Source organism: Camelus dromedarius, chromosome 33 (assembly GCF_036321535.1).
Source record: "Camelus dromedarius isolate mCamDro1 chromosome 33, mCamDro1.pat, whole genome shotgun sequence".
Lineage (NCBI taxonomy): Eukaryota > Metazoa > Chordata > Mammalia > Artiodactyla > Camelidae > Camelus > Camelus dromedarius.
In genome coordinates, this window is record NC_087468.1 from 4212907 (window position 1) to 4237379 (window position 24473).

At 35.0% G+C, this 24473-nt stretch overlaps 1 protein-coding gene across 1 annotated transcript in view; it reads left to right on the forward strand.

Moving 5' to 3' along the window:
* LOC116156436 (early endosome antigen 1-like) overlaps positions 1-20328 on the forward strand; it is a 36181-nt gene extending 15853 nt beyond the window's left edge. The window contains 6 exon segments of the mRNA XM_064481702.1: positions 1412-1451; positions 2353-2466; positions 3120-3241; positions 4140-4295; positions 11331-11447; positions 19977-20328. Of these exon segments, the coding sequence (XP_064337772.1) occupies positions 1412-1451; positions 2353-2466; positions 3120-3241; positions 4140-4295; positions 11331-11447; positions 19977-20048 (621 nt within the window). The 3' untranslated portion in view covers positions 20049-20328.
* Positions 20329-24473: the final 4145 nt, after the last annotated feature.

The window sequence follows — 24473 nt, forward strand, 5'->3', positions numbered from 1 at the left end:
CACAGATACATATGCTATACAACTTTACAAAAAAAAAATACATGAGGAAAAGAAAAGTCACTGTGGTAACAGAAGCGGTTATTTTTAGTGATTTCGTTTGATATCCTAGATTCTATATATATAAGTATATATATATATTTCATAATCTTTATAGTTTAATATATTTTCTAAGGAAATGTCTTAATCCAATTACGAGTTTTACACTAAAATTATCTTGACTTTTATACGAAAATTACATAAAGAACCCTAGAATAATTTTACCTAATGCATATATAGTTTTCATTTATAAGAATAAAGTGGATACCCTTTGACAGTAGCTTTAATATTTTTATAAAGGAATTAATAATCCTTTTGCACATTATCTTAGCACATTGTGACTCTTAGTCTTTTTGCCTTTTTTATCTTTTCATCAAAAATCGTCATTCGGACTAGAGAAGAAAAACAAATGGATAAAAAGATATGAGTCTTATTACTATTCAGCTTCTGTAATTGAGGATACATTAAAGAGGTTTTTAGTAATCTAAAATACTTATAGTTTACTTACTCATGTTTTATGTAGATGTTATTAACAATCAGAAATGGGCTATATTGTTTTCTGTACCTGAAAACACAGAGGAAATTGTTTCCTCATTTGAGACAACTGTTTTACATTTAATACATTAAATACATCTTCCACAGTGCAATTGCCTTAATAAGAAATTTACCATTGGGGAAAGTGTATTTTAAATATTGATGATTATTAATAGTCAATATGCTTAAATCAATGTGTAGGAAAATAAAAAGTCAGATACACTGTGAGAAGCCTTATTAAACTCTTCTAGATATATATAATTTTTAGAATATGGAAATAATGACCAGGTGGTATATTTTATTCCTAATGCATGTGGTAAATTAAATCTTATGGAATATATTCTTTATTTCTGCTTCTTTTAAAGACAGTTTATGATCCTGAATTAAAAATTTATGTTTTAAAAGCCATTTTTTAGTAGTGATTGCTTCATGGCCTATTTTAGCTTATGAAAATTTTCAAATATTATAGGACTGAATCTTACTTGCTAACTTGAGTATTTGCTTTAGAATCTATATTTATAATTGTAATAATTTATCTTATTTATCTGTTATTGGATTTATGGGATTTAAGATGCCATCTATTGCAAGACCTAAAAATCTAATAATATGTTAACATACAAAAAGTCTTAGAGGAACTGAGCTGTATTTAGATCTTTATGCCAGTCTGCTTAGTGTTACCTTAGTGATCTTGAAGAATGTAAGCAGGCCAAAATTTAATTTTCGTCAAAATCTTGCTACTTACCTGACAGATTGTGGCTTTCAGAGATTTTTTTTTTCACATTGGCAATTGTAACAGCATTGTCTTTTCCTTTTAATGCATTTGTCTTTTGTTTTCATTGAGGAGTCTAAACCTGATGGATTAGTAGCTGATTCACCAGCAGGTAACTTTACTTGAAGCTATTGTTTTTTCCATTTTTATTTTTCGTCTTTCTCATTCTTTCTTATTTCTTTTTCTCTGATGCCTGCTACGTGAATTTGTTTTGTGGATACTTCATGGCTCTAAAACAGTGAAGATTAACAGTCATATTCTAGGCTGAGCAGCATGTTTGTTGCCTGTGAACTTCATAATTTAATCAGTTAACGAAAATCTTAGTGTCTCCTTAGATCATTATATTCTGAAGTTATAAACAAACTTCTGGAATATTACATTAATATGGTTGTTTAGTGAAAATTTAAATCTATATTAAAGAGATGCACTCTTTTTCTCTTGAAATGAAGGAAAGATGAAACTAGCATCTTTGTAATGGACTTTAACTGGAGAAATGCTCAATGAATTAATCAGAATTATATTTTGAGGTTAGCTGTTGTATTTAATGTCCCTCTGATATCTCTTTTCTTTGTTAGAATGAAATAGTAGAAGTTTACTGCATATTTTAGTTGATTATTTTACATAAGGCCTTGATTGTTCTTAAAACATTTCTAATTACATTTCATATTATAGTACATTTTATCAGAGGAGAGAATGTATTCCTTTTTGGTCAGTTGACAGATTTAGGACAATAACTGAAATATGAAATCAAAATAATCTTTAAACAAACATTTATGTCATTTGGGTGTGATGCTGAATATTCCTTTCATTTGTTTTATATGTTTGTAAATTATGACTTTGACCTTAAATGAAACATATGCTTAATTTTTGAAATGTGAAGATACTCTGCTTGTAATTGGATAGTAGACTCATGTTGATTGTCTTTAATTACTACAATGATTAAAATATAAGTAATAACAATTTAGGAAATGTAATTAATATTGTGTTTCAATAGCTACTGTACTTTTTTGTAGAACTACAGTCTTTGGAACGACAATTAGAAGAAGCTCAAACAGAAAATTTTAATAGTAAGCAAATGAAAGACTTATTTGAACAGAAAGCAGCCCAACTTGCCACTGAAATTGCAGGTAAAATGAATCAGAATTTTTTTTTAGCCAATAAATCAGTCTCATTACCTTTTTACCATTGTATGTTTGAGAAATAAACATCGTATTTTAGTGTGATAAAGCATTTGTTAGACTTAATATGGTGATGATTAATGGAATTTAATGGTAAGAGAGTTGCTATAATGATAATAGAGTGCTCTATAAATTGTTTCATTTGTCCTCTCATCTCTGCCTTTCAAAAGACTCACTTTACAGAAGATGAATTTTCTTTTGGGGTATGCTTAAAGATTAACAAGTAACATTTTGAAGAAGTTAAATAATATAGAGTTAGTATTTGTTTATGCTATCAATTACATGTAATTTTTTCAACTACATGCTTTTGGGTAAAATATTATGTATGATTAAGTATACATTAAAATGCTAATTAGTAATTTAGTGTGTGGAATTTACGTAGACAAAGACATTTGATCATTTTAAATTTATCATTTACTGTAATTAGAAGCACAATTTTATTGTATATATTTATAGTTATCTAAGGAATGTGAATTTGAATTAGAGTGATATATATATATATAGATACAGATATAGCTATGTACTGGAATATAATTTATAAAACTGTTCTTCTCTAAAGTTAATGTCATGAAACTAATATTTATATAACTATCCTTAGTTAGATATAAAGTCAATATATGATGAAGAAAAGAGTCTTCGAGAAGCTGCTGAACAAAAAGTGACACATCTGACAGACCAATTAAATAAAGAGGCGACTGTAATTCAAGATCTGAAGACTGAACTGGTAATTTAGAAACCATTATTAGACTATAAACCTTATTTGAAATTGAAAATTAAAATATGTACTCTGATGAAACTTTTTAGAAATACAGCTTGAGTAAAATGGAGGAAATAAATTCTCCATAGTTTTACCACCTACATATATGATTTTTAAAGTAAAAATTGAAGTTTACAATACATAATTTATGATGTTAACATTCTTATTGTTTCTGTCTTAATATTATCTGTCTTACTTAGTAGTTTTCATATCTGCATCTCTGATCTTACCGTCCTTTGAACTTTGTTTTATAAATCCACCTACTTTTAGGATACTTTTCTAGCTTCGATTTCAGATTGGACAAGTGTAACATCAAGTCATCATATTTCCTCCATAACTATATTTCTGTCACTGGTACTACCCATTTTCAGCACTCTCCCCAGGCTTAACAACCTGGGATCTGTTCTTGCCTCCTTCCTGTCCTTTATTTAGTACTTAATAGATATATGAATAAATGAATCAACTATATTGAACCTGCAGCAGACTCTAATTATGCTTATATTTGCTCCTCCTTCATTTTATTACCAGTTTCCTAAGATAGAAAATGAAAGAATTTAGCATTTATCAAGTGATTGTTATTACCAGTGAGTGTACTTTGCGAAGGAAGGGAAAGCAATTAAAGCACTGAGGACAACTGTGAATTTGCTAGTTTGCACGTTGAGTGGTAATACTATTAAATATGAGGCAGAGCGGGAAAAGGAGAGGACTGTTGAAGGGAAGACATTAGTGTTTGATGTTCGGAATCTAATAATTGACATTAAAGATTATTTTTATTTTGATTTCTTTGTAGTAAAATTATTTTAAAAATATGTTATTTTAGTTTCACTGTAATTTTTAATTGAAATGGAAATGTGTTGCTTCATAGCTTCAGAGACCTGGTATAGAAGATGTTGCTGTGCTAAAGAAAGAACTGGTCCAAGTTCAAACGCTAATGGATAACATGACCTTGGAACGTGAGAAAGAATCTGAAAAACTCAAAGATGAATGCAAAAAGTTACAAACAGAGTATGCTAACTCAGAGGTAAGGAAGTTCACTGCACTTAAATGAGATTATTGTTAACTTGTTTAGTGTATACTGTTGAGTAAAGCCAGGATTTGAGATTTTTTTCTGAAGACCTATCAAACAGTATTTGCCTTTCTTTCATTTGGTCTGAGTAATATTTGTATATAGTCAGTATGGTTTGATAGTATTTTTTATTTTTGTTTTATGAAGCTAGAAACTTAGAGACGAATGTTTGCATTAAAGAGTATTATTCTATTTAACAAATGGTATATTGTGGAGAAATGATATTTAAAGTTAAATTTGCTCCAGGCTAGTTAATAAGTTTTAATTGAATTTACCTAAATTCAGTTTGGGTAAAGGAAGTGTGATTTAATTTTCTTCAATTGTATTACCAATATTTAGAAAAAAATATTCAAGAAAGGCTTATTTTCTAGTAGACTTGTTTTTTGTTTATCAATTATTGAATTATGTGGTTGAAAGGAGTCTTAAAAATCATCCAGTCTAACACTGCATCCAAGAATCCCCTTTATAGCATCTCTGATAAGTGATTTACAACTCTTGCTGGGTGATACATTTCTTCATAAGTCAACCATTCCATTGAGTTGACATTTGTTTCCCTGTAATTTGCATGCACAGGTTCAGTTTTCAGCAATTACACAGAATAAATTGTTCTTTTTTTCCACATGAAATATTTGAAGACTATTCATATTTACTCTGAGTTTTCTGTCTTCCAAGATAAACATTCTCAGTTTCTTCTATTGCTCACGTGACTTTGGCCTGTAAATCCCTTATGTAATTATGTCAGTGTATGACAAGCTCTGGGATATGTAGTAAATATTTCTCTTAAAAATCCTAGCCTTTGTTCTTTTTTTACTGTATTATAGGAGATATTTTATTATAACTACTACTATGTGCAGTTCTTAAGCTCCCTTATGTGATGTGGATGTTTGTTTTTCATGTTTTCAGTTTAAAAAGTTAAGTTGTAGTGATATTTTAATTTGCATCTCTTAGAGTTTTTCAGCTTGTGATCTAAAAGCCACTCTACTCATAATTGGTAACATATTAATAAGCCAATGAAGTATAAATATTATAGATAACGTATGTCACTCTTTAGTTTACTTCCTCCTATATCTTATCAATGGGGGAATGGTAAAAGTTTATGGTATAACACATATAGGCATGTGAGAATTTATGATGCTTAACACGTCAGACTTCATGAACCTCAGGTGTAGATTTCCCAAAAGTGATCTTTGTAGCCCAGTGACATTTAATCTCACAACTTTTCAAACAATTTCAGGGAGTTCATGAATTTATCAAAGCCAGATGAAAGCTCCCAATGTATAATTAAGGAGAGTCTGAATCAAAGAATCTCATGAGGAAAAGCCTGATTCAAACAATGCTAAAGTAGAAATACTTGAACCTAGGTGAATCTAGTCATTTATTTCTGTGGTTCAATAAGAATTACTTTTAATTAAATCTGCCTGATTACTAGTATTTCTCAAATACTAGTAAAAAAAAGTTACACTCTTTTGATTAAAAAATTCCTTTAATGTTATTTGAAATTTCAAAATAAGTGTAATAGGGTGACTAAAATTGAATCACAGTAATGGTAGTTTTAGAATACATCTATTTTAATGTGCAATCCTCTTTGACCTTTTCCAACTGAGAATTATGGAGTTATACATACACATCTTATATAAGTAGAGTTTGACCAAAGAGAAGAAACTTACATATTTTGGGAAAAATATATGTGGGAAAATATATCTAAGTAATATTTTACTTAAGGATTACTCTATATGGGACGGTGTAGTTCAGTGGTAGAGTGCATGCTTAGCATGCCTAAGATCCTGGGTTCAATCCTTAGGCCCTCCATTTAAATAAAAAAATAAACCTAATTACCCCCCCCGCAAAAGAATTACTCTAAGTTTAATATGGAGGATTTTTATAAATTTGTTTTTATTCTTGTAGATTAAAATATGTTTATATATAATGAGAATAGGTCATTAGAGATGAGAAAGTTTTAACTAGACATAAAAGATTTGAGGTGAAAGGGTTTAGTATCTTCCCACATTGTCCACCTGTCAACATGGGTGATGAAACAATGATTTGTTTTAATTTAATTTTTTTTTTTTAAATATAGTCAGTTTACAGTGTGGTGTCAAAGTCTGGCATGATGTTCAGTCGTACACATACATACATATGTTCCTTTTCAAATTTTTCATTATAGGTTACTATAAGATACTGAATATAGTTCCCTGTGTTACACAGTATATATTTGTTTATCTATTTTATATGTAGTAGTTAGTATCTGCAAATCTTGAAATCTCAATTTATACCCCTTGGTAATCATAAGTTTGTTTTCTATGTCTCTGGATCTGTGTCTGTTTGGAAACAATGATTTATTTTTTTCTCTAGAAAAGATATTTCTGAGAAAGAAGAAAAGTGGCTTAGAAATCCATTCTTCACATTTTAATTTCTTTTAAGTTTTCCTAAAATGTATCTTTCCAAGTGTTTTGAAATAAATTTTAAAATACAGGGATTTGTTCTTTCAGAGTAATTGTTGATTTAATATTTCAGCATATTTTTAATAAAACAAGGATACTATTTACTCGCTGTTCAGTTAATAAATATGTAGTGATCAAGACCTCAGATTATGCTGAAATATTTTGAATAGCTTTAGGAAATGGTAGCTTGAGAGTCAGAGCAGTATATTGTTATTAGAAACAAACTCTTTTTGAGCACTTAGGTTTTGGACACTATGCTAGGCACTTTAAATATGTGGTTTCATTTGTTTCTTTTATCCCTGTAAGTTAAGTATTAAGTTTGTTTTAACCATGTAAGTTAAGTACTAAGTTTGTTTTATGTGTAGGGAATTTGGGCTCATTGAAGTTAAATAACTCATTCAAGGCCATGTACCTAATATAAAGAAGGTAGCATTAGATCCCAGGTTGTATACAAAGCCCGTGTTCTTTTTGTATCATGTTATCTCCCATTTTAGGTGATCTGATGATTGCCTTGTAAGTAAATTTGTGCTATTAATCTTTACTTAATACTTATTATTATTACTTTTTAAATTTTGACATATTGTATTGAATATAGCTTAAATACCTTTGAGTTGTGTCTCATACCATTTCCATATGAAAAAAATTACCATCTTAATCTTCCATCTCATTTATTTGTTTATAACTCTTTTAGCTTCTGCTTACTCTTTAAATATATGACATGTATTTTATTAATTTATTAAAATTCCATTCTATTTATTCTCAGTTAAACATGCTAATAAATTATAGCACTGAAGGAACTTAATAGAAAAAATTTTTATTTTTTATATTGCTGCTTTAACTGAACCTAAATATTGACATCAGAAACAAAACACATTAAAAGAATTAAAGAAGTGAAAAATGCAGTGGTTTATTTGATATTTCTAGTTTAGGCTGAAGATATATAATCTGGTGTACATTGTTAAATATGTTCCATTACTGTCATTGAAAATATACCTTATGCATTTGTAGACAGTTCATTTTTTTGGTCCAGATATTTTAAAAGGCATATAGAAAAATAACTCATTTTAAAGCATTTAAAAGGGCTTTATAAATAATTAGCTATTCTTTAGATCAGAAATTAAGGCTTTAAAGGTTAATAAAAGTATTATTTCCAAAAATCTGCATTTTTGAAAATATCAAAATGGTAATCAGCTTATTTGGTGTGGTCTTTAATGAAATGATTCTTTAAAAATTTTATTTCTATTCCAAATATACTCATTTGAGTCCTAATTTTTAAAGCTAAAAAGTTTAAAAAGATACGAAATAAGTAATATTACACTCATGCATAGTTATGAAAGAGCATTTGAATATCTTTTAAAAGTATGCTAGTGTAAGAGATCAGAGATTAGTAGTGTGTTTGGACTTTTTATCGTGTGTTCAATGTGTACTTTTGTCAGTCTTGTCTTCCACCTTTCATCCATCATTTTTTTTTTTTTTCTGCTTTCTAATGGAGATGCTTAAACTTGAGGTAATGTGTTTTTGGAAGGCTTTGAATAATAGTAATACTTCTAATATAGCACCTTCTTTCATTGTATGGCAAATTTTGTGTTTCAAGGCAATATAAGAACTTCAAAGATATACTCATTTTTGTTTTATTAACCAAGCAAACTTTTAACCATCTTTAAAATAATTATTTGCTAAGAGTAGTAGAATTTGAGCACAATAATTATAATCCTAAAGCACTAGCAGGATGTTTGCTTGAAATATCATTCTTTAATTCTTTTGTAATTTATAGTTTTCTAGTAAAATTTGATGTTAAATTCAATAACATGGCTTCAAGGGAATGCAGGCTATTTTATAGGATCTTATATACTGTTTTCATGGGAACAAATATTTGTTAACTTCTAGGATATAGAGTCACTCATCCCTTTAGTGAGTATTTTTTGAATGCCTGAGTGCCAGCAACTATTTTAGGTGTGGGGAGTACAAGAGTGAATTAAACAGAGTGCCTGCTCTCATAAAGCTTATCTTCCTTTAGCCAAATAATATGTAAGTAAACCAAATCATGATAGAAAGTCGGTTCATGCAAAGTGCTATAAAGAAAAACAAAGCAAGATACAGGCAGTAGTGGGGCTGGAAGTAATATGGGACAGTTTTAGAATGATCAAGGAAGATATCCTCAACGAGGTTACATGGGAAAGAATGAAGTAAGCAAATAGTATGGTGAGTAACTGGGAGCAGCATTCTCAGGAAGAGCGAATGCAAGTGTTACAGCCTCCGGGCACAGATGAGCTTCGCCTGTTAACTAGTAAGGAGTGTCAGTGTGGCTTGAATCTTCTTTGTTTGAATTTCACCATAGTGATAACTAAATAGTGAATGTATTTATTTTCTTTGAAAATTTTGTCTTTCTTCAATCTGTATTTTTTCTTAACTAGAAACATAATACATGATCATTGTAAAAAATTAAAATGACTCATATTGTGCAGTGGAGAAAGTGAAAGTTACCTGTAATTCACTCCCGTTTCTCCTCTTCCCCACAACTAAAATGTACCTTTAGGTATATACTCTTCCCACATCTTTCTTTTTTCCCTCTTTGAGTAAATTAAATTTAAAAAAATTCTTGCTTTTATATTTTTAAAAATATGAATTATAATTTTAAAAAATACATATTTAGTGTACAAAGGATACATTATAAAATTATGTATAAGAACATATCTAAAAGCTATAAAAATAACAAAATTGGGATATGTTTTCTTTGTTTAGTTTCTTCTGCATGTTGGAATTTATCAGCAAGATAGACATGTTACATCTTACAGACTTTAAAGTGGAATCAGGGTATTTTAATGAAATATACTCAAAATTTGCACTTTAGTACATACTGTTTATTATTTCTGTTTATTATGTGCGAGATACTCTAGTCATTCCTTTGATAGGATATTTACAAGTAGGGATTTAAATATAATTTCTTTTCTTGTGTGATAAGTAGGCATTTGTGTTACATGATTAAAACATAGTAATTTGAAATAGCCAGGTTGTTTTAATGTTTTTATTAATATCCATAGTGTTGCTAATAGAAAATGATTCTGAGATTCAGAGTTGTTAGATACAGCAATTTGAAGTAAACTCTTAATACCTATAACCATGTGAAGGATGCATGACCATTTTAAGACAGAAGGTGTTAGGATATACTTTAAATTGAACACAGTTAAAAAGACATGAATATTTAAACATTCCCTTTTTTGAAATATATGATATATATATATATATATATTTTTTTATACATATATTTTCCATAAAAGGTAAGGCCATGAACATATCTCAGACATGCTGCCATTCCCCAAAACATTTTCAGACCTCTTTTAGTTGACTTTAAACCAGTTGGGAAAACACTCAGAAAACTAGTTTCATTAATTTATGGTTATTAAATAAGATAAACCCAAGTGTTTGATCATTCAGTTCACCTACCTTGTTTACTAGTTTGTTTCTAAAACTTATATATTCATCCATTTATAGTGGATTTGGTTTTGTCACTAGTGAGAATCTTTAAAAAGAAAAAAGGTGCCATGCATTCTGGAAGGGTTTCCAAAAGAAATAGCAAAAGATCTTTTGGCATTATTTTTATAATAAATTAGTAGCCTTCTAAGGTTTCCCCCTTGATGATGAAAGTACTCATTTGTAATATATAATATAGTAACTGCTGATGTATTTGTTAAAATTTTTAAAAAAGTTTACCATATTCATATTATAAAGTTTATTTACTAACAATGTAAACAATGAATTAGAAATACAAAGTTCTTTTCAGTTGTAGGAAACCATACTTTAAAAACAGTACTTAGTCTCTGTAGTGGTTAAAACTTTCATGTATAGAAAGTTTGTATTTCCAAGATCTTTGCTTATCTTCCTCTTATATTATTTACTAAATGATCAAATCATTGTTTCAATAATAGACATTAATTTTATTTAAAAATGTTAAAATGTATTAAAGCAAATTCATGTCCAGCTATTATCCATGATCATAGTGTGATCCAGGTTAGTGAAACTACATATAATTTCTGTTTGATAACTTCTATAGACAGGTACTTTCAATTACAGTGAAAAAGATGATTCACCACCTTTAAAGGTGTTTCTGTGTTGGTTGTTTGCATTTAACGTGATTTTGAAGTAAAAAGAAAAGGCTATGCTATAGAAGTTGGGAGAAAATACAGGCATGACTTGCATATCCTTTTTAAATTCAGGATTAAAGTATAGAATTTAAAGCCAGTAAATTCAAGTTTGCAGTTTGATGCTTACTTCAGACACATAAAATAGGATGTCAACTTTTCACTTACTGTATTATTAAATAAAGTTGTTCATTTTGGATAAATTTTAAAAATTAATTTTCAGTCAAAGAAGTTGTGGGGTGGCAGTAGAGGGTGGTAAGATAAAGAACCAAGTTGAAATTTCTAAGGATTATTTCAATTTAACAACAACAATGACAAAAATCTATGGAATCTTAAAACCTCTGGATGCTTTCATTTCCTTTTTCATTTTAGTTTGCTCTAATTTTTTCTTTTCTTTTTTTTCTTTTTAGGCCACAGTAAGCCAGCTGAGAAGTGAACTTGCCAAACGCCCCCAGGAAGTTGCTGTATATGTGCAGGAACTACAGAAACTTAAAAGTTCAGTTAATGAATTAACACAAAAAAATCAGGTGAGAATTTAAAAACTATATATAATGGGGAAGTGATTTTGTATATCTTAAATTTTAATCTTGTGTATGTTATTTATATATTGGCACAGTACAGTGGGAGTTAAGTTTTTTGTTGTTTTTTTTTTTTTAATGTTACGTACATTCACACTGTTACGCAACCTGTCTCCAGAACTCTTTTCATCTTGGAAAACTAAAACTATACTCATTAAACAGTATTAAACAATTCCCCATTCACTGTCTCCCCTGACCCAAACCTTTTTTACTTTCTATATCTATGAATTTACTATTCTAAGTAACTCATATGAGTGGAATCACAGTATTTGTCTTTTTGTGCCTAGTTTAGTTCACATGGGATAATGTCCTCAAGGTTCATCCATGTTGTAGCCTGTGTCAGATTCTCCTACCTTTTTAAGGATAAATAATATTACATTGTACGTGTGTTATCATATTATCTATTCATCTGTTGATGGATACTTGGATTGCTTCCTTCTTTGGGCTATTGTGAATAGCGCTGCTTTGAACATGGGTATACAAATATCTGTTTGAGACCCTGCTTTCAGTTCTTTTGGGTATATACCCAGAAGTGGAATTGCTGGATCAGATGGTAATTGTTTTCAATTTTTTGAGGATTTCACCGTACTGTTTTCTATAGTGGCTGTATCCTTTTAAATTCCTATCAGCAGTGTACAAGGATTCAACAGTTTCTCCATATCCTTGCCAAAATTTGTTATTTTCTGTGTTTGTTTTTGTTTTTGTTTTTTTTATAGTAGCCATCTTAATGAGTGTTAAGGTGGTATCTCATCATGGTTGATTTGCATTTCCCTAGTGATTAGGTTGATGAGCATCTTTTCATATGCTTGTTGGCCATATAATTTTAGTTGGGTTGTTTGTGTTTTTGTTGAGTTGTAGGAGTCCTTTATATGCTTTCGATATTAATCCCTTATTGGATACATGATTTTGCAAATATTTTCTCTCATTCTTTAGGTTGCCTTTTCACTCTGTTCATTGTGTCTTTTTGTAAAGGAAAAACACTCCTGTGTGTCTCCTCTACTCTCAGTACTGTACTTCAACTTCACATCTGACATCAGATGTGTGGGTGTTCTGTATATCAACAATTCTGCGACACCAGCTGGGTGTCTGACAGTTTAACTCAATTCTTACACTATTTACCTGGAGCTGGCATCAGATTAAGGGTGCAGTCCCACCAGACTGTGCCTGAACACCCGTACCTTCCCCACACCCCAATTCAGACACCAGTTCAAAGTCCATCTTGTTACTTGTACTTCTGAGCAACTGGCTATAAATGGGAGGTTCCCAGGCCTCTGCCTCTGGTTCAATTAATTTGCTAGAGTGACTCACAGAACTTGGGAAAACATTTTACTTATTACATGACTGGTTTGTTATAAATGACTATAACTCAAGAACAGCCAGATGGAAGAGATGCATAGGGCAAGATACGTGGGAAAGTATATGAAGCTTCCATGCTTTCTCTGGGAGCTCTCCACACGTTCATCAACCTGAAATCTCTCACATTTCTTTCCTTCTTTACATAGGCACAGATGATCAAATCACTGGCCATTGGTGATTAAATCAACCTTTAGCCCCCTCTTCTCTCCCTGGGGAGCAGGTAGGGCTAAAAGTTCAACCCTTCCTTCAAGTTTGGTGCCCCTAGCACCCGCCCCCATCCTTAGAGCTTTCTAAAGAATCACCTCATTATTAAAAACTCATAGGTGGCTGAAGGGGGCTTGTTATGAATAGCAAAGGATATCTTTATTGCTCTTATCACATAGGAAATTCCTAGGGTTTTAGGAGCCCAGTTCCAGAAATGGGGACCAGGACCAAATGTATATTTTACAGTATCGCACCTTGGATGCACAGAAGTTTTAGATCTAATCCAATTTGTCTGTTTTTACTTTTCTTGCCATGTTTTTGGTGTCATATCCAAGAAATCATTGCCAAATTTTGTCATGAAGCTTTTCACCTGTTTTCTTCTAATAGTTTTGTAGTTTTAGATCTTTGATCCATTTTGGAAAAATTTTTTACAGCATAAGGTAAGGGTTCAGTTTCTTTCTTTTGTATTTGGATATCCAGTGTTCCTAGCACCAGTTGTTGAAAGGACTGTCCTTTTTTCTATTGAATGGTCTTGGCACCCTTGTTGAAAATCATTTGACCATGTGTGAGTATTTATTTCTGGGTTCTCTATTCTTATTCTGTTGGTTTAGATGTCTTTTTAAATGTCAGTACCACATTGTTTTGACTACTGTAGCTTTCAATAAGTTTTGAAATCAGGAAGTGTGAGACCTCCAACTTTGTTCTTATTCTGTATTTTTTTGTAATGTTAATATTTTCCACTTTGTTTCTTTAAAGATGAGCAACAGATAATATTTAGTTTGGAGGCAGGGCAGGCATGGTATTAATACTTTTTCCCCCCATGTCTTTACTTTTTTGTTGGTGGAATAATAGGGAGTTATTAAATCTTTTTACTCAAAGGTATGGTGAATTTGTTGGCTTTGCTTTAAATAACTTGAACCTAGTATTCTGATGAAATATAACAAGGAAAAATCAAGACAGAAAGTAACATGGTAGAAGGGAAAAAGAGATGAGAATAATTGGTTGTAAATAGTAAGCTTCTTGTCACAGCCAGGTGAATGAACTTGGGAGCACATCCTCCAAGTCTTGTCAAGTTTTCAGAGACTATAGTTCTGGCCCATGGCTTACTATAGTCTAAGAGAGACCTTGAGGTGGAACCATCCAGCTAAGCTGTTTCTGAATTCCCTGACCCTCAGAAAATGTGTGAGATAATAGATAAAATTTACAGCTCCTAAGTTTTGGGGTGTTTGTTGCTTGTGCCCTTGCACAGTATTTCTCAAACTTTTTGATCTCAAGACTGCTTTATATTCTCAAAAGTGTCATGAACCCCAAAGAGCTTTTATTTATTTATTTTTTTGGTTGCATCTATGGACAGTTATGTCAGAAATTAAAATAAACTAAAAATATATGTTCATTATTTTATTTAGAAAACAGTAACCATTAAATATTAACATAAATACCATTTCTTATTAAAAATGTCTATTTTCCAATATAAAAAATAGTGGTAGTTTACATTTTTTCAGTCCTCTTTAATGTCTAGCTAATACAGGACAGATGGATTCTTCTATCTGCTTTTACCTTTAATCTGTTGTGATATGGTTGAAGTGTGCATAGAAAACTTAGTTTTACACAGATGTAGTTGGAAAAGGGAGGACTAAATAGCCTTTTCAGATAATTGTAGCTATTTTTATTTGATATTGTACTGAAATTAGATAAGGTATAGTTTCTCAAAAGTTAGTTGCAGTGTAGATTCTGAAACCATATCAATGCAGTTTTTGTACTTTGTAACACTGAAATTCACTCCTCTGTCTTGCCTTTTGAATAGATCTTTCCTATGCATGATTTTTATAACATAATGCATTAGTCATGTGAAAAATACTGGTTCACTGAGTTATGCAGATTTCCCAGATATTGAACAGTTCACTGTACAGTATAAAACAAGTCACATTTGTCAACATCACCATCAATCTCAGTACAGGCTTTAAGCATAAGGAAGTGTCAAGCTCGTGGTGGTAGATACAAGTTTTCCAAAATTCTAAGCTTCATCTTGAAGCTTCAGTTTTATCATTGGCAACCAACGGGATCACTTCTATTCTTTGACATGACAGATTCTCTTCCTACCCAAGTCTGAATAATGATAGTTCGTCCGTGATTCTTTCCAGTTGAAATAGCGTTTCAAGGAAAAAAGCAACTAGCTCAATTGCATAAATGCTTTTCTATGTGACAATTACATTATTCTTTGGTATGCAGCCAAAGTGATCCATATATACTTCCTATTTTTTCACACAGTTTTTCTTTTTTCTTGTTACAAGTACTGCAGCTATGAACTTTCACCATAAATCTCATGCATTTGTGCAGGAATTAAATTGTTATGTACTCTCATGTGAAATTGCTGGGCTACTGGCTACATACATACTCATATTTACTAGGTGATCCCAAACTGTTTTCCAAAGTAATTATACTAGTTTACCATTTTCTATTTCTCCATCAACACTTGGTGCTGACTGATTTTTAAAATTTAATCTTTTTATGGCTGATAAAAACCTCCCTGCCTCCCTGTCCCTCCTTTTTTCTCCTGTCAAACTCTATGTAGAAAACATCTACATACACTTTAGTTTTATCTTTGTCCCTCAATTTGATTTTTAATTTCTTTTGAGATTAGAGTTGACCTTCTGCCTCTTGGAAGTTGGCCAGATGTGTACATGCAGCAGATGTTTATGATCAGTGTAGTTTGTTACGTATTTCTGAAACATCAAACCGTTAATATTTATGAAACAAACATCATATATATATTATATATATATATATTCACACATGCCTACATACGTGCACATACACTGTTAAAGGAAGTACTCTGTCTATTTTATGAGCACTACAGGGAATCAAGATGGTTTAGTGTGGTAAAAATGGAATTTTTTATTAGGGGATAAGAGGATTTTCTACTAATCTTAATAATCTTTACAGAAGTGTAATACTTGACAATTTTTTTTCAAAGTGTTTTCCTGCTTAGGATTTTTTTCACCAGTTAGAGCAGGAGCAAGCAGAGAGGTGCATCTATCTATCGCTCGCTCTCTCTCTTTTTTTTTTTTTTTTTGAATTTTTGCCTTCTGCCTCCCTCGCCACTCCTCACCCTTTGTCCTTGATAAATCATAATTGTTGACAGTGGTGATATCCAAGTGTTGTAAATTTGGAAATCTCTATGCTTGGTCTTTTGAAGGCTATTACATGAAATGCCTTGGCAGCTTTTGTGGGTCATAGGCAGCATCAGGGTGGATAGATTACATTTTAAAATATAATGAATGGGAAAAATAGTTGCTTTTATGTTAATGTCAAGTTCTCAGCATTAAGCCAGTGTTTTTTTAATTACTGACTTGGAAAACTTAAAAACGAGAGGAATATTGAGGGAGCCTCCTTCTTAGTTTCTAGTAAGAATCATATTCTGACATTTAAACAATTCTGCAGCTTAGTTTAACTATTTCTGTATGATTCTGAACAAAATCATATGTTTATTTAAAGCTACTGATGTGATTAACATGGGTCACTGTAAGAGACTGACTGTTTTCTGGGTTACACCTCTTATCCATTTTCCATTCTTCGTTGCTCTCCACTTTCCAGCGGTCCCAGTATTAAGGTGCTCATAGGCCAGAGCGAGAGCCAGATGTGGCAAGTAGTTGTATCGCTGTGTATTACCACTGTGTTGCCAAGTGGTATACTGACATGAACAGAATAGTACAGTGGTCAAAAGCCTGTTTAAATCTCAGCTTTGCCACTAACTGGTTGTGACACACAACCTCTTAAAGTGTGTTTCCTCTTCTGCTAAGAAGTACTGTTATATCCATTTGCCTCTTAGGATTGATGTGAGTATTGAATACATTAATAGATGTTAAAGTGCTTAGACTAGTGTCTGGCTTTTAGAAAGCACCTCAATGAATATTTGTTGTCACTGTTTTTATTTGGAAGTGTTGTGATGCCGAGTTGGATCAAGACCACGGTGGATGTTTTCCTATCTTACTGACTAGTAAATCAGGAAAGGCGTTTGTAGAAGACAACTTTATTTAGCTTAGTCTTTAGGGATGCTAAGGAGCGTATCATGTGGCAGAGGGGTTAATGGCATTTCATTTTAGAGATAGATATATCTATAGAAGGCATGGGAACATGTAAGAGCACAAAATACAAGATGTTGGAGAGCTACAAATAGTTAATTTGTTCCTTCTCACAAAGCTGTTTTGAGGAACAAATGAGATCCCTGAAACTACTCTGTAAGCTCTCAAGCTATAAAAAATACCATTCTTTTTGCATTTCTTCTCATTACCTGGCTAGTAACAAGTGGATAATAGAGCCTAATACAGGGAAATTGTCTCTGTAAGAAAATACGTTGAAAGAACAATTGGTGAGGAAATCAAAAGAGGACTGGACATTCAGAAGGAAAGACTTTTGCCTACTCAAATGATAATTGTTATAAACCAATCTTAACATTCATTTTATATTTTAAATTTGAATAGTATAAGTTTGGAGGAGCATGAATTGACTCACTGAGTGTCTGAATTTTGTTGTGGAAAGTTTATTGGACTTAGAATCATAATACGTGACTCTGCCACCTGGCCAAGTCATATCAAGCTTTTGACTTTAGCTTCTTCATCCATACAATGGGGATGATAATATCTATCTCATTTTTTGTTGTAAGGATTGATACAGAGAAGAGAATGTGCAATTATTGATTTCCTTAATGGATTCTACTGCATTAAAAAATCAATCTTCAAAAACCATGTTTTCACTATACTTTTTGCTTCAGATTCTATGGGAAGATGATAATGAGAATGAAAAGTTTGTCATACTAAATTCAGTTAGCCTTTTGCATGTAAAAATTACATCATGTGAGTGTATTAGTTTCTTTTAAAAAGAAAGTAAGTGATTTAGGTTCTTTTAAAATTTAATTAGCTCTCATCTGTGCAGTAAAGCAGGAAGATTTTGATTAATTTTTTAGGCAGGTGAATTTTAAACAGTCAATGGTTGTTATGTATTTTTTGCTTCTTAAAGAGCGGAGCTGTCTGAGGGATTATGTGTAGAACTAGTGGGATTACTTGGTTACTTTAAGCCTATGGGGAAGAAGACTTACTACCTCATTACTAGCCTTAATTTTAGTAGCATTAAAAAAAATTATATCCCACCCAAGTTCTCAGTATTAGTGTAGTTGCATTCATAAAATTTAGTAACTTGGACTTTTCTTCAAAAAGATACAAGATATCTATAATGATCAACGAATAGATTTAGCTTACGAATTCTAAAATAAATGTTATCTTCTTAAAAGTATAAAATTATGTTAAGAAAGATGTGGAGTTACTAACAAGACACAAATGTTTATATAAAAAAAGAATTTTCCTAATATACAGATTGACTCAAAATTACTATTTTTTTCTCTAGTCTTTTGGCTCTGTCTCTTTTTTTCTGTTTCTGTTGGTTGGTCAAGACACATCTCTGCTAATTTTGCCCAGAATTTATGGTTGTTCTTTTTACTTTGTCTCCCATCTTCTCTTTGTTATATATATACTTATATCATCTTTCTGACATTGCTTTTTCTATAGTATATTCCTACTTGGTAATTTATATTAACGAACTTCTCAGACGGGTGTTCAAGAATCATTACTGCTGCCTGCCTTTCCCACTTTGGTACCTAGACTTATTACTCCCCTCGAGGTAATAAATAGCATTTGTTATTTTCCCTCATGCAACTTGTTTGTTCCTTTGTGACTTTATCTATTTATGTCTTCTTGTATAGAGCAGATAGCATGAGTCATGTCTACCTATTGCTTAACTCCTCTCACCACTTTACCAAGTTAAAAGTTTATTTTCATGTGATTTTTAACTTACTAGTTAGTCCCACTCAACTTTACTCATTTTATTTAAGACTATATACTCAAGAAATTTAACACAGCTTTTCTATTAATCCATTTTTGCCTATGCATTATGTTTCAACTTTGTTAGAAAAGTTTTTTTTTTTTGATATGTGTGTTTCATTTAGATTAGTCTGTTTAAAGGTCAGAGGCTTTGCTAGTCCTCCACTACATCTGTAGTATCCCCTTCTAGCACACTGCATATAAAAAGTGAGCATTATAAATGTCCATGATTGACTCATCAGGTGCTCACCGTGGCTTCTTATCCTGGCTATCTTTGTTACAGAATTGAGTTAAAATTCTGATCCATACCTTATGTGTACATATGATGACTTAAAAATGTTCAATATTAATTGTAACAACCCCACTAAGACCAGACTTTGACATTTGATTAGGCTGACTGATCCAGATCTTTGATTGGAGGTGTCAGTTTTTATACTTTATACTTGATAGTACTGAGTAAAATAACAAAACATGAGATAGGTTAGTGAAATTTTTAGATCACTGTTTTTACATACCTAGAAAGAACTCTGAATTACTCCTAAAAATAGTGTTTGTTAAGAAGAGCAAAAACTAGGAATCAGTAGAATCAGGCATACTACAGCAGTGAATGGTATTGTTAAGCTAAAACTCTTACCAACTATGAAATTGTAAAGCCAGAAATCAGAATTGCTGTAGTATATTGTTATGTAAAACAATTTTTGATGATAGAGGAGTAGTTTTAATTTTTAACTCAAATGAGAGAATGTAAATATTTTGCATACCTTAAAGAGTCTAGTTAGTAGATTTTAGTGTTTTCATTTTATGTCAAAATTTTGTTAGTAGTTCTTATTACACTAGTACTAAGAGCTTAGTCAAGTGGACCAATAATAAAATCATAAGTTAGTATGTAATGATTTAATTCTTGGTTGGATATTTTCACTGTTTTTATATTGTAATAATGACTAAAACATTTAGTACGAAATGATACTGCTCTAAAGATTGTTTGAATAATTAGAATAATTGAAAGTATTAGGAAAAGAAATACATTGTTAAATTGATATTTCAGGACTTGACTGAAAAGTTGCAGAAGAAAGAACTGGACTATACTCAGAGGAGAAACACAATGAAGAATGTGTGAGTAAAAAGAATATACAAGCAAGCCTTCCTCAGAAAGACTTAGATTATCAACAGCTTCAGTCAAGGTTATCTGCATCTGAAACGTCTCTGCAGAGAATACAGGCAGAACTAGGTGAAAAGGGAGAAGCTACTCAAAAGCTCAAGGAAGAACTGTCAGAAGTGGAGACCAAGTACCAGCATCTTAAGGCAGAATTTAAATAAACTTTTAATGAACGTTCGTTCATCTAGCACAAAGGGAATGGGTTGCGTCCCGTCCCAAAGGTGGAGACCCCTTTCTTTGCGCTTCTGCACTCTGTCTGTCCCTGTCCCTCCTGGACACTCTGTGGAGTCCCATCCCTTAGGTGGGTGTCTCCATTTGTTTACCCGCTGCAATAAGTCCCTGTCCCTCCTGGACTGTCTGTGGTTTCCCATGCCTGAGGTGTGGTCTCCCCTTCATTGACCCCCTGAAGTCTGTCTGTCCCTGTCCTCTTTGACCCTCTGTGGAGTCCCGTCCCTGAGGTGGGGTCTCCCCTTCATTGCCCCCCTGCATTCTGTCTATCCCTGTCCCTCCTGCATCCTGTGTGGCGTCCCATCCCTGAGGGGGAGTCTCCCTTTCACTGCCCCCCTGCTCTCTGTCTGTCCCTGTCCCTACTGGACCCTCTGTGGGGTCACTGAGGTTGGGTCTCCCCTTCATTGCCCCCCTGCACTCTGTCTGTCCCTAACCTCCTGGACCGTCTGTGGGGTCCTGTCCCTGAGTTGGGGTCTCCTCTTCATTGCCCCCCTGCACACCATCAGTCCCTGTCCCTCCAGGACTGTCTCTGGTTTCCCATCCCTGAGGTGGGGTCTCCCCTTCATTGCACCCCTGAACTCTGTCCCTGTCCCTCCTGGATCCTTTGTGGGGTCCCATCCCTGAGGTGGGGTCTCCCCTTCATTGCCCCCCTGCACTCTGTCTGTCCCTGTCACTCCTCGACCCTTTGTGGGGTCTCTGAGTTGGGGTCTCCCCTTCATTGTCTCTGTGCACTCCATCTATCCCTGCACCTCCTGTACACTCTGTGGAGTCCTGTCCCTGAGGTGAGGGTCTCCCTTTCATTGCCCCAATGCACTCTGTCTGTCCCTGTCCCTACTGGACCCTCTGTGGAGTCGAATCCTAATTGTGGGTTCTCCCCTTCGTTATCCCATTGCACTCTGTCTGTCCCTGACCTCCTGGACCCTCTGTGGGGTCTCTGAGTTGGAGTCTCCCCTTCATTGCCCCCATTAACTCTGTCTGTCCCTGTCTCCCTTTCATTTCCGCCCTGCACTGTATGTCCCTGTCCGTCCTAGACCCTCTGTGGGGTCCCTGAGGTGGGGTCTCCCCTTCATTTCCCCCTTGCACTCTGTCCCTGTCCCTCATGGACTGTCTGTAGTTTCCCATCCCTGAGGTGGTGTCTCCCCTTCATTTCCCCCCCTGCACTCTATCTGTCCCTGTCCCTCCTGGACCCTCTGTGGGGACCCAGAGTTGGGGTCTCCCCTTCATTGCCCCCCTGCACTCTGTATGTCCCTGTCCCTCCTGGACCCTCTGTGGGGTCCCATCCCTGAGTTTGGGGTCTCCCTTTCATTGCCCCCCTGCACTCTCTGTGTCCCTGTCCTCCTGGAACACTCAGGGGTCCCTTCCATGAGGTGGGGTCTCCCCTTCATTGCCCCCCTGTTTCTGTCTGTCCGTGTCCCTCCTGGACCCTCTGTGGGGACCCATCCCTGAGGTGGGATCTCCCCTTCATTGCACCCCTGCACTCTGTCTGTCCCTGTCCCTCCTGGTCCCTCTGTGGGGTCCCAGAGGTGGGGTCTCCCCTTCTTTGCCCCACTGCACTCTGTCCGTGTCCTCCTCAACCTTCTGTGGGGTTCCCATCCCTGAGATGCGGTCTCCCCTTCATTGCCCCCCTGCACTGTCTGTCCCAGTCCCTCCTGAACACTCTGTGGGGTCAGATCCCTGAGATTGGGGTCTCCCCTTCATTGCCCCCCTGCACTCTGACTGTCCCTGTCCCTTCTGCACCCTCTTGGGGTCCCTGAGGTGGGCTCTCCCCTTCCTTGTCCCCCTGCACTCTGTTTGTCCCTGTCCTCCTAGACACTCTGTGGGGTCCCGTCCCTGAGGTGGGGTCTCCCCTTCATTGCCTGCCTGCACTGTGTGTCCCTGTCCTCCTGAACCCTCTGTGGGGTCCCGTTCCTGAGGTGGGTGTCTCCCTTTCATTGCCCCCTTAAACTCTGTCTGTCCATGTCCTCCTTGACCCTCTGTAGGTTCCCATCCCTGAGGTGGGGTCTCCCCTTCGTTGCCCCCCTGCACTCTGTGTTTCCCTGTCCCTCCTCGACCCTCTGTGGCCTCCTCCGCTTCCTCAAATAGGTAGATAGTTAGATAGACAAAGTAACCCCCTCCTTCAACAGACAGAAAAATAAAAAGAAACACGAGCCTACTCCTATGCCTCATCTAGATACATAGACAGATATATAGATAGAGAGAGTGAGAGATACATAGATAGGCAGGCAAGGAGACTGACATGCTAGGCTCCTCCTCCTCCGTTAGATAAACAGACACACACATAGACTACCCTCTCCCTTCCTCCAATAGATAGGCAGTCAGGCAGGCAGTCAGACAGACAGACACACTGACACACTAGAGGCAGGGTGCGGTCTGGGGACGGGGTCGGCGTCACCGACAGGGGACACGGGTGCCCATGACGAGCCAGAGGATTTTCTCCAATGTCCCTAGCGGCCTGGCCTGGGGGCGATCTCCGCTCCCCCAGGTTCGCCAGACTGAAGCCTTTGAGGTCAGCCTGCTCCTGGGAGCGGGCGTGGTGCTGTCGGGGGAAGAGGTCGGCAGGCCGCAGAGGCGGAGGCAGCCCAGCAGCAAAGGGGGATCCCTCGGCGAGTTGCTCTTTTTCTTCCCATCTACCCGTCTCCTGGCCTCAGGGTGGCCTCTGCTACCCCAGATTTAATTCTCCTTGTCAGCCAGGTACTGGGAGGCAGTCGAGGTGAGCTCAGGGGACAGGGACGTCGCAGGGAGCAGACTGCTTCGAGGGAGCCGATCAGTTTGCTCCCATCTCCACAAGGGCCTGGCCTAGGGGCGGCCTCTCCTGCCCCAGGTTCCTGGTATGCATGTTTGCAGGTCAGCCTGTGCCCGGGAGGAGGGCTCGCTGCGCTCATGGGCAGCCCCACCGACCCAGTGTACTTCTTCCCATGGTACTCAGTCACTACTTCTCCCTATGCTTTATTTCTATTTTAAAATAACTTACTGAGATATAAGTGATATTTAACAATGCACATATTTAAAGGGTACAGTTGGACAGCTTTTGACATAGGAATAGACTCGGAAAACCGTCACCACAATCAAGGTAATGAACACACGAATCGTCCCTAGCAGTCTCCTCATGCTCTCTTCCAGCCCACCACTCCTGTCCCCACCACCTCATCCCCTGGCAATCACTGAGCTGTTTCTTGTTGCTATGCACTGGTTTACGTTTCCTAAAAGTAAACGGAATTACACACCGTATCTCTTTTTGTTTGGTTTCTTTCTCTTGATGTAATGTTTTCTGAAAGCAATTCTTGTTGTAGCCTATAATGTATTCCTTTTAAATTGCTGAATAATATTCTGTCTCAGAGTTTGTGCACTTACCTGTCGATGGACATTTGGATTGCTTCCAATTTGGGGTTATTACAAATAAAGCCACTATGCTTATTTGTGTAAAAGTTTTTCTATGGACATGTGTTTTCTATTGCCTTAGATAAATGCCAAAGAGTGGAATGACTGGGTGACAGAGTTTATATGTTCATACGGGTTCTAAGTTTAATTTTTAAGAAACTACCTAAGTGAGGTTCAAAACAAATGCTGTCATTGTACATCTGCACCAGCAACGTAAGAGGGTTCCAGCTGCTCCACATCCTTAACAGCACCTGATAGGGTCTTTTAAATTTTATCGTCTCTACTAGTGGTGTCTCATTGTAGTTTTAATTTTCATTTTCTAACTGACTGCTGATGTTGAGCTTTTCGTGTGCTCATTTGCCATCCATATGTCTTCTTTAGTGAAGTATCTGTTCACATCTTCTGTCCATTTTTATGGTTGGTTGTTTTCTCAGTAGTTTTTGTGAGCTCTTTATGTATTATGTACACTAGTCTGCTTTCTTTCTAAAACTAAGGACTATTTCAAATCTGGGGGAAATTACAGATAATACTATAAAAATCCTATACACTTGTCACACATATTGAATGCATGATAACATGTTCTTATATTTGCTTTGGGTTTTATTTTTTAAAATAAAATCTCACCGATAAGGGACATTGGAAGCCCTTTTCTTATCCCTCTCTAATTCTCTTCTCTTCCTCCTCAAAAGTAAACATTAATCTGAACTTGGTGTGTATCTATGGCTTTGTTCTTTTACTACACACACGCACACGCACACACTCATGCAGACACTTACATAC